At 55.5% G+C, this 13,421-nt stretch overlaps 2 protein-coding genes across 5 annotated transcripts in view; both read left to right on the top strand.

Moving 5' to 3' along the window:
- Positions 1 to 3,059, top strand: part of RNF213 (ring finger protein 213) — a 49,296-nt gene extending 46,237 nt beyond the window's left edge. The window contains exons 63-67 of the mRNA XM_032706752.1: positions 88 to 165; positions 470 to 667; positions 1,390 to 1,479; positions 1,585 to 1,763; positions 2,355 to 3,059. Coding sequence (XP_032562643.1) covers positions 88 to 165; positions 470 to 667; positions 1,390 to 1,479; positions 1,585 to 1,763; positions 2,355 to 2,508 — 699 coding nt within the window. The 3' untranslated portion in view covers positions 2,509 to 3,059. The remainder of the gene's footprint in view (positions 1 to 87; positions 166 to 469; positions 668 to 1,389; positions 1,480 to 1,584; positions 1,764 to 2,354) is intronic.
- A 712-nt stretch (positions 3,060 to 3,771) lies between these two features.
- ENDOV (endonuclease V) lies at positions 3,772 to 13,110 on the top strand. 4 transcript variants are annotated; one of them, XM_032706691.1, is made up of 9 exons: positions 3,772 to 3,844; positions 4,025 to 4,196; positions 5,551 to 5,685; positions 6,067 to 6,106; positions 6,208 to 6,320; positions 6,430 to 6,498; positions 7,100 to 7,228; positions 10,813 to 10,889; positions 11,923 to 13,110. In XM_032706691.1, the coding sequence occupies exons 1-9, from the start codon at positions 3,810 to 3,812 to the stop codon at positions 11,960 to 11,962; spliced, it is 810 nt and encodes a 269-aa protein (XP_032562582.1). In that variant the 5' UTR covers positions 3,772 to 3,809; the 3' UTR covers positions 11,963 to 13,110. The 4 variants fall into 4 exon arrangements, with proteins under 4 accessions (XP_032562582.1, XP_032562581.1, XP_032562579.1 ...); XM_032706690.1 differs by having other exon boundaries at positions 11,920 to 13,110; XM_032706688.1 differs by having other exon boundaries at positions 7,058 to 7,228.
- Positions 13,111 to 13,421: the final 311 nt, after the last annotated feature.

Genomic DNA, 13,421 nt, shown 5'->3' with positions numbered 1-13,421 from the left:
GCAGTGGGTGCTGCTGCCAGGCATGCACCAGGCAGGGTGGGCAGTGTCTCCAGAGCTTCACAGCCATGGGTGTCTCTCCTCTGACAGGGAATCCCTACCCTCGTGTGCAGACATGACCGGAACTATGAGCAGCTCTTTACTGATGTCAGGAATAAGCTGGAGCAGGTGGGTTTCTGCACTGGAGGAAACAGGGCAAACATGAGACCCCTGACTTCCCAAGAACTCTTGGCTTTTCTGTCCCTTGCCTTGTCCAGCTGAAGGCTTGCCCACTGATCTCTCAGCATGCCTTGAATATGTACAGTCTGGACTTGTGTTGTCAGCCTGGATTTACAGAGGAAAGGGAGACAGTTCAGCATTTCAGTGTCCTACATCTGGGAATGAGTTTATTCCTCTTCCATGAGTTTAGCAACTTGAGCAGCGATAAGGAATGGCTCTAAACTAATATTAGCTCTGACTTCCTGGTTTTCAGAGTGCTCTGCCCAGTTCTGCGATGAACATGATCAGTGGGGAGCTGCAGTCCTACAGTGATGTCTGTGATGCTCTGTCCCTCACTGAAATCACCCTGGGCTTCCTGGCCATGGCTGGGGAGAATGCTGAGATGCCACTGACTGACTATATTGAACAAGTTCTGCAGATGGGGGACCAGACAAACCCTCACGTTCTGCAGGTGAGTCCTGAGGGCAAAGCTCTGATTCTTACGGGGTAAAATCTGCACTGGTTTAATCCAGCCAGTGTGACCTTCAAACCCAGCAAAAGTTTAGCTTGACAGGGTGTCTGAATTCCCTCCCTACCACATTCAACAGTGAGGGGGAAGCAATTTTCACTCCCCCTGTAACCACTGTTTGCAAGGTGGGAGCACCTGACAGCTTGTGATGCTCAGCAGGTTTGTGCAATCCTCCAGAAAGGTCAGGTGCAGGAGGTGCAGAAGGTCAGGCTCCTCTGCAGATCCAGGCTCTGACAGCATGGGAAGGAGAAGAATTATTGCAGTGCTAAAACTGAGCAAAGGGAGAACTTCAGATCTGAGTCAGCTCCTGGTGACACTGGCCTGGTGCTGAGCAGGGCTGAAACCATCCCTTTGCCTCTCTAAACTGGTGATGGGGAAGGTTTTTTATCTCCTAATGAGTGTGAAGAGAGGCCAGGGCAAAGGCACTGTGTTGTGATCGGTGCAGCCCTATCACTTTCCCACTCCTTTTCATGGTACCAAACAGATGGATTATTGAAGGCAAAATGGGGAAGGGGGAGAGAGAGAGAGGCCTGTTGCAGGCAGGCTATAACCAGGTTAAAGGGCTGGATGAACTCCCTGCTGAGCTGTGACCTGCCTGGGCAGAGCAGGCTGGGGACAGGCTCCCAGAGACATCCCTTACATCCATGCATGTGTTTTTGTTGCAGGCCCTCAGACGATGCCACCTCAAACACAGCATAGCCCTGTGGCAGCTCCTCTCCACCCGCAAATCTGAGCAGCTGCTGCGCCTCAGAAGGGTATGAGACCCCCAGAACTCTGTCTGACCAGCTCCTCCTCTGCTCTCAAGGAACCTGCTCAAATGTGTCTGTCTGGTTGTCTTTTTTCCCTCGCTGTGTTTTTAGGATCCTTTTGCAGACGTCAGTCAAGACTACAAAGCTGAGCTCAGTCCAGAGATTGCCAAGCTCCTCCACACCTTCCTCGTCCACTCGAGGCTGGAAACCTTCCTGCAGGAGCTCCATGAAATGATTGTCTTGAAGCTGAGACGTGCCCAAGCTGTAGATGAATTCAGACCCAAGTGGAGGTAGGAGTTATGCAGCCCAAACCCACCACAGTTGTGAACTGAAGCTTCTCTGCCTCTGAGAATGCACATGGTGGGAACAGTTCCCTTGGCAAATGCCTGTCCTGTAGGGACACAGCACAACCAGCAACATTAGAAATATCCAGCTTAGTCCTGAGACACACTGCCCATTTTGGGCAGGTGTGACTTCCTTTTCCATGAGCTGTTTTGGGAGCACTGCTGGAATACACCAGGAGCTGCTGCTCAGGAGCACAAGCACTTCTACAGGCACTTGGATAGAATCATTATAGAATCACAGACTCATTAAGGTTGGAAAAGACCTCCAAGATCATCAAACCCAACCTTCCAGGAGGAGCCCACTCAGCTCTCACAGGCACACCTTGGCCCCAACAGCTCAGTTCTGCCCTGCAGCCTGCCCTTGCTGGGTCCTGGGCCCCCTCTCTGTAAATCCAAGGGGCTGTTTAACCCTCCTCACTACAAACACACCTGTTAAACTGTGTGTATTTAGTATTTTGGGTGGTGGGAATACACAAATATTACATGGCACTTGTGCTTTGCTGTAGCTATTAATGCTACTTCTGCTCTGTTTTCCAGCCTGAAGGAATCGCTCCTGCCTTACCTTGATGCCAAAGACTCTGAATTAGCTACAGAGCTGCAAGAGACATTCCCAGATGAGATTCTTCTCTCTCATGCAGTTGCTACCTGGAAAGCAGCTGCTCTTTTCAAACGAGAGCGCAGGGAAAGTTAGGAACAGGCCACTGCCAGGAATGTTGGTGCCACAACAGCCGGGAGTGGCGATTTGGGAATGGTGGGGGGTTTGTTTTGGGTTTGTTGATTTGCTTTTTGGGTTTGGGGTTGTTGTTTTTTACTAACTTCAGTAGCAAACACATGATGGGGAGCTGCTTCTGTGCAGCAGGAAGAGGAAACAGAACCAGCAGCTGAGTGTGAATTGTGGACAACCACAACCCCAGACCCACCTGAGGAAGATGAAGTATTTTTTTATGAACCACTGTGCCCTGGTGCTGGGAAAAGGGATTTATTTTTTCAGTCTGCATTTCTCCCGACACTGGGTTGTCAGCAGGATGCAGAACCAGCTCCTTCTCCCACCTCCCCCTTCCTGCCCAGGTACCTGCTGCTCCCCCCTCCTCGCTCTGTGCCACAGCGGGGCTGGACTGTGAAGGAGAAATGGAACCATGAAGGAAGTGGCTGCTTTACTGCCTTAACCCGGCAGCCCCTGCCTGCCACCGCCTTGTCCCGGGGCCGGGCCCCGCTGCCCCTGCCCCAATAAAGCTTGTTTAGTTCCTTCTTTGGCTCCTTCCCCATCTCATTTGGCCCCGTGGTCCACAGGGATGGGGATGCCACAAGTGGATCATCAGCTCCCCCTAGGCTGATCCCCCAGCGTGGGCAGAGGGCAGGGGCGGTTCTGCCCCTCAGGTGAGACCCCCCTGCAGAGCTGCTCCAGCCCTGGGAACAGCACAGGAGGGACAGGGAGCTGCTGGAGCCAGTCCAGAGGAGGCACCAGGATGGTCAGAGGGATGGAGCAGCTCTGCTGGGAGGAAAGGCTGGGAGAGCTGGGATTGTGCAGCCTGGAGAAGAGAAGCTTTGGGCTGACCTGATTGTGGCCTTCCAGGACCTGAAGGGAGACTACAGGAAAGATGGAGAGACTATTTACAAAGGTGTGGAGTGCCAGGACAAGGGGGAATGGCCTCAAACTGCCAGAGGGCAGGGGTAGATGGGATATGGAAGGAATTCTTGGCTGTGAGGCTGGGGAGCCCTGGCACAGGTTGCCCAGAGAAGCTGTGGCTGCCCCTGGATCCCTGGAAGTGTCCAAGGCCAGGTTGGACGGGGCTTGGAGCAACCTGGGCCGGTGGAAGGTGTCCCTGCCGCTGGCAAGGTGTGGAAGGAGATGAGGTTTAAGTCCCTCCTCTCCCAACCCACTCCATGGTTCCAGGATCCCGTGACACGGTTGCGCCGCGCCCGGAACGGCCGCGCTCGGCCCCGCGTTCCGGGGGACAGCGGCGGGGAGGGACGGGCGGCCCCGGGTCCGCCATGGCCGCTCCGCCCGAGCAGCGCTGCTGGGAACGGTACCGGGGGGGACGGGAGGGACGGCTCCGGGGCTACACCGAGCACAGCCACCCCTGGGGAGAGCCCCCGCTGCTCTGCCCCCGGGTGGGGTCTGCGGGCTCCCCGGGGCACCGCTGGCGGGGACGGGGAGTCCCGGGGAAGGGACCCCCCTCTCAGTGCGGCCCCGGGGGTCTCTGCAGGGAGCAGGCCCGGCTGAAGGCCGGCGTGGTGGAGCAGGACACCGAGGAGTGGCAGAAAGACCCGAATTTCACCGGGCTGGAGAGAGTGGGAGGTGTGGATTTATCCTACATCAAAGGAGACGACACCAGCGCCTGCGCCTCCCTGGTCGTGCTCAGCTACCCGGCCCTCCAGGTAACGCGGGTGAACCCCTCACTCCAGGGCTCTGTCCAGGTGTGCGGGACACGAGGGGTTTATAGGAGTTTATAGGAAGATTTCACAAAGGCCCTTCCCTGCCGGGGCTGCCCCGCAGGGCATCGCTCAGGTATCCCTTGTGACAGCCTGGGGCTGAAGGAGGGCAGGTTAGATGGGATATTGGGAAGGAATTCCACCCTGGGAGGGTGGGGAGGCCCTGGCACAGGTTGCCCAGAGAAGTTGTGGCTGCCCCATCCCTGGAAGTGTCCAAGGCCAGATTGGAAGGGACTGGGAGCAACCTGGGCTGGTGGAAGGTGTCCCTTCCCATGGCAGGGGGTGGGACTGGATGAGTTTTAAGGTCCCTTCCAACTCAAACTGTCCCATTGTTCTGTGATTCTGGGTTTGTTCAGCAAATCCTCCAATTGTATGTTCACAAAAAAGATGGATAAAAAGTAATGTAAGGATTTAGACATAAGTTTAGGAAGATGTGATGATGCAAACAGCTGCTGATCACGAGAGGTTTGTAGGATGGCTGGGAACTCACAAAGTGTCCAGAGACTGGCTTAGTGTCCGCTCAGGGGGGCTGGTACCTCACAATGCCATGATGAGATGCAGCCCCTGGTCAGGTACAACACACCAACTGCTTTGGGTGTGTGTTGGAAATAATCAGTATCAGCCACTTCCCAGAAGGAACCAAAAGGGGCTTATGTCCCTCCGTGCCTGTGGACAGGGGGAAGTGTTTGTAGCACTCCAGTGCAGAGTCTCGTGTGTGAGTTCCTGCTGGGAACCAGCTGATAATATGGGATGGGACTTGGAAAAGTCTTTCCAAATCCACCATGGATCCCACATCCCACAGTCATTTTACTTGAAATAATAAAATTTTTTGGTCTCTTTCCCAGCTTTCAAAATGATGTAAAAATTGTCTTTGACTATAAAAGCTCTAACAAGCAGAGAAATAAAGTTTGATGTTGCTGCTGGGATTTTTATGAACTGAATTTTAGGTCCTGCTGTGATTGCCCTGCCGATCACGTTTTTGTCCTGCCTTACAGGGTTTATTTTGGCCTGTGCCTGCCCAGGCCCCTTTGGTGCTGCCCTGGCAGGGTGAGGTTCCTGCTGGCTCTCAGGAGCTGCCCTGGTTGTGTTCAAGGACTCACTCCCAGGCAGGGCAGGGCACTGTCCAGCCCTGCTGTCAGTCCCTTCCCAGTGACACACTGACACAGCCCCGAGCCCTTGGCTCTGTGGGAGAGATCCAGCAGCAGGGATCAGAGGAGGAGCCTCTGGCACTCACAGGTCACTGTCTCCCCCTGCTCCAGGTGCTGTAGGAGGATTTTGTTGCTGTCTCCCCCTGCTCCAGGTGCTGTACGAGGATTGCCGGATGGTGGCCGTCACTGCCCCCTACGTGGCCGGATTCCTGGCCTTCCGAGAGGTCCCTTTCCTGGTGGAAGCTGTTCAGAGACTTCAGCAGGAGGAGCCCGAGCTCAGACCTCAGGTGTGCCGTGTTTCCTTGTCCCAGGCTGAGGTGTCCTGGGCACAGAGTCCTGCTGAAAGGTGTTCTCCCTCTGGAGACTACGCTGGATGCTCTCCACGGGTGTGTTGGAGCATCCATTGTCCCTTCCTTAGGGAGCAGGGATGTGGAGCCAAGAGCAGCCAGGCCTCCTGTGGCAGCAGGAGCCCTGCTGTGTGTGCAGGACACTGGTACTGCTGAGAGCTCACACTGCTGGTTTGGAGTCAGGCACAGGCAGCACCCCAGGAAGAGCCTTACAGAGAGAATTAAAGAACTGAGAGAGACTTCTCCTTCCTCCCAGAGCCAACATCACTGATTGCTCCTTGGAGTGCTCAGGAAGTAACATTTCTGCTTTGGCTTTTTCAGGTGCTTCTGGTAGATGGGAATGGGCTGCTCCATCACAGAGGTAGGCTGTTCCTGGATGGTCCTGCTGTCCTGGTCCCTGTGCTGCCACTTGGGATTCCAGGTCCCTGGTGTCCTGGGGGTACAGTGGCTTGTTGTTGGCAGGATTTGGTGTGGCCTGTCACCTCGGAGTCCTGACAGATCTGCCGTGCGTTGGAGTGGCCAAGAACCTCCTGCAGGTGGATGGCTTGGCCAGGGACGAGCTGCACAGGGAGCAGGTTAGGCCAGGCTGGGAATTTATTTCTACTCTTTAATATCCCAAGGGAACTGACACAGCCACATACAAATACATCCTAACAACCTGACCTGGTGTGTGTTTATCCCTAGATTCGTTCCCTGCAGAGGTCAGGAGATACATTCCCATTGACAGGCACTTCAGGGAGAGTCCTGGGCATGGTAAGCTGTGGGGAGTTCCCTGGACACTTGGCCATGAGGATGTTGTTTCCATAGTGGGGCTATCTCAGTGATCCCAGTTCAGGAAGGCAGGTGTGAACAGGGACCAGTAACACTTCCAGCCCCTTCCTGAGAGCTCAGATGTTCGTAGAGAGTTGCCAGTTCAGGTGTTGGGTACAATCACGTCTGTGGCTGTGGCACTTGAGGTGCTCTGGCACCCCTGTGTGTGCACCCCAGTCAGGGAGAAGTGCCAATTCCCTGGCAGTTCACCAGGATGCAATATGGGAGCATCTGACTCAGAGGAGAACAGGAACAGGCAGATGTTAGAGACTTCCTGTGTCTGGTGTCAGTCTGCACTGGCATGTGTCCTGCATCCCAGAGGAGTGTGAGGCGTTTGGGGAAGGGCCACAGGGGTCCAGAGGGACAAACAGTCCCTGTGAGGAGACACTGGGATGGAGAAGAGCTTCAGGAAGGCTGGGAATTGCAAACACAGAGCCACCACTCCACCCTCTGAGGGCGACTGCCTGGCTCATAATTCACCTGCCCCTCTGTGTGTTTTAAGGGAGCCTGTTGGGTGCTTGATCTCTGGTTTCTGAACGCCCAGGTGCTGCGGAGCTACAACAACAGCTCGAAGCCCCTGTACATCTCCGTGGGGCACAGGGTGAGCCTGGACACAGCCGTGCGCCTCGTCAGGTCCTGCTGCAGGTACCGCGTCCCGGAGCCCATCCGGCAGGTACGGCCCCGGGGCTGGGGGGAGGCAGGCCTGGAGCAGGGCAGCAGGGGCTGGGGGGAGGCAGGCCTGGAGCAGGGCAACAGGGAGCAGGGGGGCTGTGTTTGCCAGCCTGTGGTGTGTTGCAGAGCCTCCTCTGCTGCTGACACCCGTCTGCTGGGCTGTTCTCCCGGCCCGTGCTCGCGTTCCCGTGGCCGTGCTTGTCCTCCTGACGCAGTGCCCGGCAGCCCTCCCAGCCCTGACTGATTTCCTGCTTCCTCTCTGCAGCCAGCTCCCGTGGTGCTGCTGTTAATCCACAGGAGCCGGGAATGCAGCTTTCCTGGGCGCTTGGAGCCCAGCACAGCCCGCAGTGCTGCTCCTCTGGGCTTTTCCCCGCTGCCGCACTCCGGACGGAGCTGCGGGCCCAGCCAGCAGGGGACAGCACTGGATCACTGTCACCGAGCCACAGCTGCCACCAGGGCTCAGCCTTGGCTGATTAAATCGTAGCAGAGCTTCAGGAAAGGCTCTGGAGAGCATAAAGACTCCAGGACTTCTGGCCTGGCAAGTGTTTCCCTTCTCCTGGGGTCACGGCTGTCGGTGGCTCCACAACCCAGATCCACAAGGGCCTGCTCAGTTGTACCTGTTCCTAATGCTGCCCTGGTACAGCCCACTGGCATTGCTGCTGTGCTGGTTGGGTGTTGGGGGTCTGCCCACCTGTGCAGCCCCCCCAGAGCAGTGCTGGGGTGACCCTGCTGAGGGCTCTGCACCAGAGCTGCTCACGGGCACTGTGGTGTTCTCTGAACACTGAGTCTCTACTCAGAAACCAGAGGCAAATCTTACACCTTGGAGCAAAGCAAGCCTCGAGGTGTCCATAGCAGAGCTGGAGTTTCTAATCTCATCCCCAGTACCTGCCAGACAGGAGGAGGCTGAGTTTGCTCCTTATGTAATCTCCAGCCAGGGACAGATGCCTCTGCAGAGCTCTGAGCCAGCTCTGCAGCTCGGCGTGTTCAAAGGGAAGGGAAAAGCATTCCCTTTGGAAACAAAAAGGTGTCTTGGAGCTTTTCATCACCCTCATTTCGCTTCCAGCTATCTCCAGGATTTGCTAATGTTCCAAGAATCTTCCAGTTCTCTGTGACCTTTTTCTTAGAGTGATGGAGTGAATTATTGTCGCTTTTCCTACAGAGAGATGAAAAATCCAAAGGAAGTGTGTTTACTGTAGAGGGATGGCAGGAGATAAGGACACTTAAACCTTTCCATGGGACTTGTCCCTGCTGCAGGTCCTCTGTGTGGTGACTGTCGCAGATTTTGGCACAGGGCAGACCTGGAAGCCTCAGCTCTTGAGCACCTGAAGCTGGAGTTAGGAATTAGAAGGCTGTGGAGAATCATGCCATGGATGGCTGACTTGGCCAGGACAAGCTTGCAGACCTGATGGGTGATGTGCTCATGGCTTTCCCAGTGTTGTGAAAGACCTGTGGATCATCAGCTCCTGGTTTGTAAGTTCTGGCAGCCCTGGAAGTAAAATGCTATGTGAGAGCTCAGCTGCCCACGCCTCCTGAGGCTGTGGTGGTGGTTTGTGTGAGGGCAGCATGTGCAGTGCTGTGCAACTGCTGTGGGAACTCAGATCTGCTTTCCCAGAGGCAGGGCTGGCCAGTCCATGTAGGGGATGTGGTGCTTCCTGGGAATGCAGCACTATCCAGGCAGGAATCAGAACAGCTCGATTTGCATTCAGCCCACAGTGTGGTCGTGCTGCCAAGGAACTGGCTGTGGTGCAGGTGAGCAAAGTGATCCCTCAGAGAGACCAGAGGGAATTCATTGTCACCTGCAATCAGTATTTACATCCTACTTAGTCCTTACTCCATGTGCCAGTGCCAGGCCCATCTGGGAGAAATGTGCTTGCATGGGGTGATCTCTGCCCAACCAGCTTGTGAGGTTCTACACAGAGCTGCACAGGTCATTCAGAGCTTCCAGGCAGGAATTAGGGTAGGCAGGAGCTGTCATCCCAGAAAAGTAAGCACAGCACTCAGTGTGAGTGGCCCTGAACAGTACCAAGCCCTCCAGAGACCTGCCCTTGCCTCCTCCTGGCAGGGGCCAGAACTCCCCTCCAGTGCTCACCCACACTCCAGGACTGGAGTCCCAGGATCCCTGTGCACAGCAGGGAGACACAAGCTGTTCACTCTCTCCAGCTGACAAGGGTTGCACTGGGACCCTGCTCTGCTCTCTGGTGCAGGTTCCTGGTTAGCTGCTCACCAAGCACCCCCTCACTTGGTGATCCTTCAGCTCCTGCTGGCTTTGTGCCCAGCTGGTTCCTGCTGGCTCAGGAGGGGGCTGATGGGACAGCCTGGTGTTGCTCCAGCCCACCTGGAAGGACAGAAGGAGGCCTGCAGGTCACTTCCTGTGAAATAGTAAACACGTGCCCTCAGGAGAAGTGAGAGACAAGCCATGAGCCCTCCCCTCTGAGAGTGGATGTTGGTCTCTGGAATCCTGAGACTCCAGCTCCCTTTGGGTGTACCCCCTGCAATCTTGCAGTGTGCACAGGGGTCACCACTGCCCCTCAGAAAACAGGCAAAGCAACAATTCCAAAGCCAGCACTATCCCCTCTGAAAATAGCCCAAATCTGTGAGGATTATTACAGGGCAGTGATCCATCTTATTGATTAGCCCCGTGGTTAATCACCAGGATAAGCTGACTCCAGCACTGCACTAGGAGTGAGCACTGGCTGGGAACTGCCACCTAATCAAGCATCAGCTGATGTTCTCAGCAGAACGTGGCTGGGGTTTTTCTTCCCTAGAAAAATAGTTGGTAGCTGTGCCTCCTGCTCCTTGGTGTCCCCGTGGGGACTATCGAGCAGCCTCCTTCCCTGGTTATAAAATACATCACGTAATCGCTTATCCTGAAGAGTGATCAAAGTTATTTGTCAGTTCAGTTATGAAACTGTCCAATTATAGAGAGAAGGGAAAAAAAAATCTCCCAAACAAACCACCCCTTATGTAACTCTCTCTCATTCTCAGCTGGCAGGATGGCTCTGCAGTTGTGGAGCAGGTTCCAGCAGTAGCAGGAACAGCCTCCACCCAGGGCTCTGGGGCTGAGGGGTGTGGGGGCTGCTGGGGGTGCAGGAGAGGCTCCTCAGGGGCAGCACAGTGGTGAGAGCAGCAAATGCTTCAAGGACAGCCACCAGGGATGTGTTAACCCACTTTCTGAGCATCATCACTGCATGCTGTGAAGCTTTTCCAGCTGGGAAGGTCACATCCTGCTTTTTAAGTGGAGAGGGACACTGCCTTTAAGGAGGGGCACAGCAGCTGCTCTGAAATGTCACAGTGTGTTTGGGAAAGAAGTTTCTGAAAAAGAAAAAAACTGCTGTTTCTCTAAGTTATCCAAGAGCCTGGGATGTGCTTGTGATGGCATTGGAGAGTCTTCTGCTCAGGGGGACAAGAACACCCAGTGAATGTCAAGCAGTGCTTTCTTACAGCTCTTGGGATGTTGTCAGTGCTCTCCTTGCCCCAGGCTGTCCTGCCTTGCTGGAACACAACCATCCAGTGTTCCTGGGCACACTGGGAGGCTCCAGCCAGGCTGGTCAGACCATTCCCACCCATTTTCCTCCTTGGTTCCAGGCTGATATCAGATCGAGGGAGTACATTCGGAAGCAGCTGTGTGCACCACTGGAGGTCAGACCTGCCAGGCCAGAGAGGTGGGTGTGTGGGCAGCCCAGCAGGTGCCTTTCCAAAGGGGATCTGCTCGTGGAATGAGCTGCAGTAATGGCATTAAAGGGCCAGGAGGGGTAACAAGGTGAGCTCAAGTGACATGTGCTGCCTGCAGAAAGGGTGGTTTCTGGTCGGTGTGGCCATGCTGCTTCACACGTTTCTCCCTCACAGCACCATGTCCTGAGCTGGGCAAGGTCAGTGGGGATTTGGTCTTTTTTTGGCACCGGTGATCAGCAAAGCACTAACGCCTACAGGTGTGACATGAGGGTGGACAGAAATACCTGCAGGGAGCTGGTTTTGGCCTCTGGATCTCAGGGGAGGGTCAGACTCCCCCACTCTTGCATAACATGGGCCAGTGGGTGCTCAGTTTATTGGTGTAAACCCATGGCAAGCCCTGTGAGGTGCAGGAGTTCCTCAAGTTGTGGCCATCCTACTTCTTCTGCAAAGTTCACAGGAGTGTTGTTGGGTTCCCTCAGACCCACATCAGGACCAGGCTGGACAGGCACTTGATGGCCATGACCCCAGAGCTGCTCAGGGCTGAGCCACGTTTGTCAGGGTTCCAGGGTCCTGAGGGACCAGAAGGAGTGAAGGGGGCTGGTGGTGGCAGTGGGGGATTAACACTGGGTGAGGCATCTCTTACAGATTCCTTGGGACACCTGGGTGGTGCAACCCTCCTGCTCTGCTCAGCTCCTTGACTCTTGAAATCGTGCACCCAGGAGCAGAAGGAGGGGCTCTCTCTGCTGTGGTGGCAGTTCACAGCATGGCCTGGCCCTGTGAGTGCCAGCCTGGGTGTCCCCTGGTTGTGCCAGGGTTCATCTCTAACCCCTGCCTGCCAGGGCAGTGCTGGAGCTCACCTGGGCTGCTCTGGAGGTTGTGCACCAGAACCCCCAAACTCATTCCACTGGTGATCCCGTATCTCACACCTTGTGTCTGAGCCCCTTCTTCACCAAGTGACTGTTGTTTGGTCTTGTTGGTTTCTACTTTTTTTTTGTCTGTGACCCTTGTTCTTTTTCCCAGCAGCAAAAAGGAGGCTGAACTGGAGGATGAGTCTGATGCCTGAAGAACCTGCAGGACTCCTCTTCGCTGGATCCTCTCCCTCAAGGCTCCATCCTGTCAAGTGCAGGGGCCTGGTGCCATCCTGGGGGGCAGAGCTGTGCCAGGCCGTGTCCCTTGGGACAGTGCCAGCCCTGTGCATGTCCTGGTGGACTGGACTGGCAGAGCAGCTTCTGCTCAAGGATAGTCCTTGCAGCGGTGTCTCAGGGTTTGGTTTTGAGTATTGTTAAAATCTTTGTGTAAGCAAAGGCTCACGTGTAAGTCTGCAGCAACTCACTGGAGTCCTTGAGCAGCTGCAGGAGGTGATTTACAAGGAGCTGTTGAGGCACTTAACCTCCAGAGCTGGCCTGTGCTCCCACCACACCTCTGTGGCACAGAGGGGAACAGCTTCCCCCCATCCCTGCAGCCTGTGCCCTCCCATTCCCTTTGCACATCTCCGGGGAGCAGAAGCCCCGTTCCAGCTCTGGCTGGCCCTGGCAGATGGGCAGGGGACGCCTGTTCAGGTGTTTGTGTGACTCCAGCGGGGAGGGGACGGAGCCAAGACTTGGCCAAGGGGTTTGGAAGAGGTTCAGGGCTCTGAGCTCCAGGACCTGAGAAGCTTCTGCCTGTTTGGTGCTGTGGCAGCTGCCCTGGGGCCATGGTGGTGACAGGGGTGACAGTGTCTGTGCCAGAGCCCCACAGTGTTGCCCAGCTCCTCCTGAGGGAAGGATCATCTCAGGGGAGAGAAGAATTTTCCCATCAAGGGTGGGGAGGGAGAGAGGTCCCTCCCGATACATCAGTCAGGGTGGCCTGATCCTGGAGTTTTTGCCCTGTGGGTGGACTGGGAACTGTGGTGCCAGGCTGGAAGAAGCTCCCTGTGCCCGTACCTTGGCCCAGCACCAGCTTGGCTGTTTGTGGAGCTTCTGTGCCCGAATCAATCCTCGACCTTCGTCCAGTCTGCAGGGCCAGAGCTGCTCCTCCCGAGGTTGGAGTCCTGGCTGAGTCTGAGAGGTGGTTCCTGACTGTTCCCAAAGAGCAGCAGGAGCTATGGGAGTTCTTGACATGACTGTGTGAGATTCCAGCCTAAAAAGGAAGAAGGATGCTTTCCTGGGACTGAGGAAGGGTGCTCGGGTCAGGGCTGTTTAACCTCAATTTTGCATAAATTTCTTTTACAACTTTTGTTGTTCTTTTCTCAATCTTGGAGCAGCTCTGGGTGGGGAGGACAAAATCCAGCCTGTTCTACCTGTCTGCTGGGCTGGAGTCTGGGCTGGTTCCTTCTGCACTTCCTTCTAAAACCTGGGTGGGAAAAGGGAGGAAGCAAAAAGCCTGGCATGCCCAGGGCCCATCTCGGGAGCTTTGGGGGCCCGTCTGAACAAGTGGTGAAGGGAGGGACAGGTACTGGCAGGGCACTGCCCAAAAACCCTCGCTGATGTGTTTTGAAAGCCAGAGCTGCAGCAGCTGCAGCTCCCAGGCCCCGCTGTCTCCTG

Source organism: Chiroxiphia lanceolata, chromosome 19 (genome assembly GCF_009829145.1).
Source record: "Chiroxiphia lanceolata isolate bChiLan1 chromosome 19, bChiLan1.pri, whole genome shotgun sequence".
NCBI lineage: Eukaryota > Metazoa > Chordata > Aves > Passeriformes > Pipridae > Chiroxiphia > Chiroxiphia lanceolata.
The sequence above is the reverse complement of the archived record's forward strand: the minus strand, read 5'-3'. Positions and strand labels throughout refer to the sequence as shown.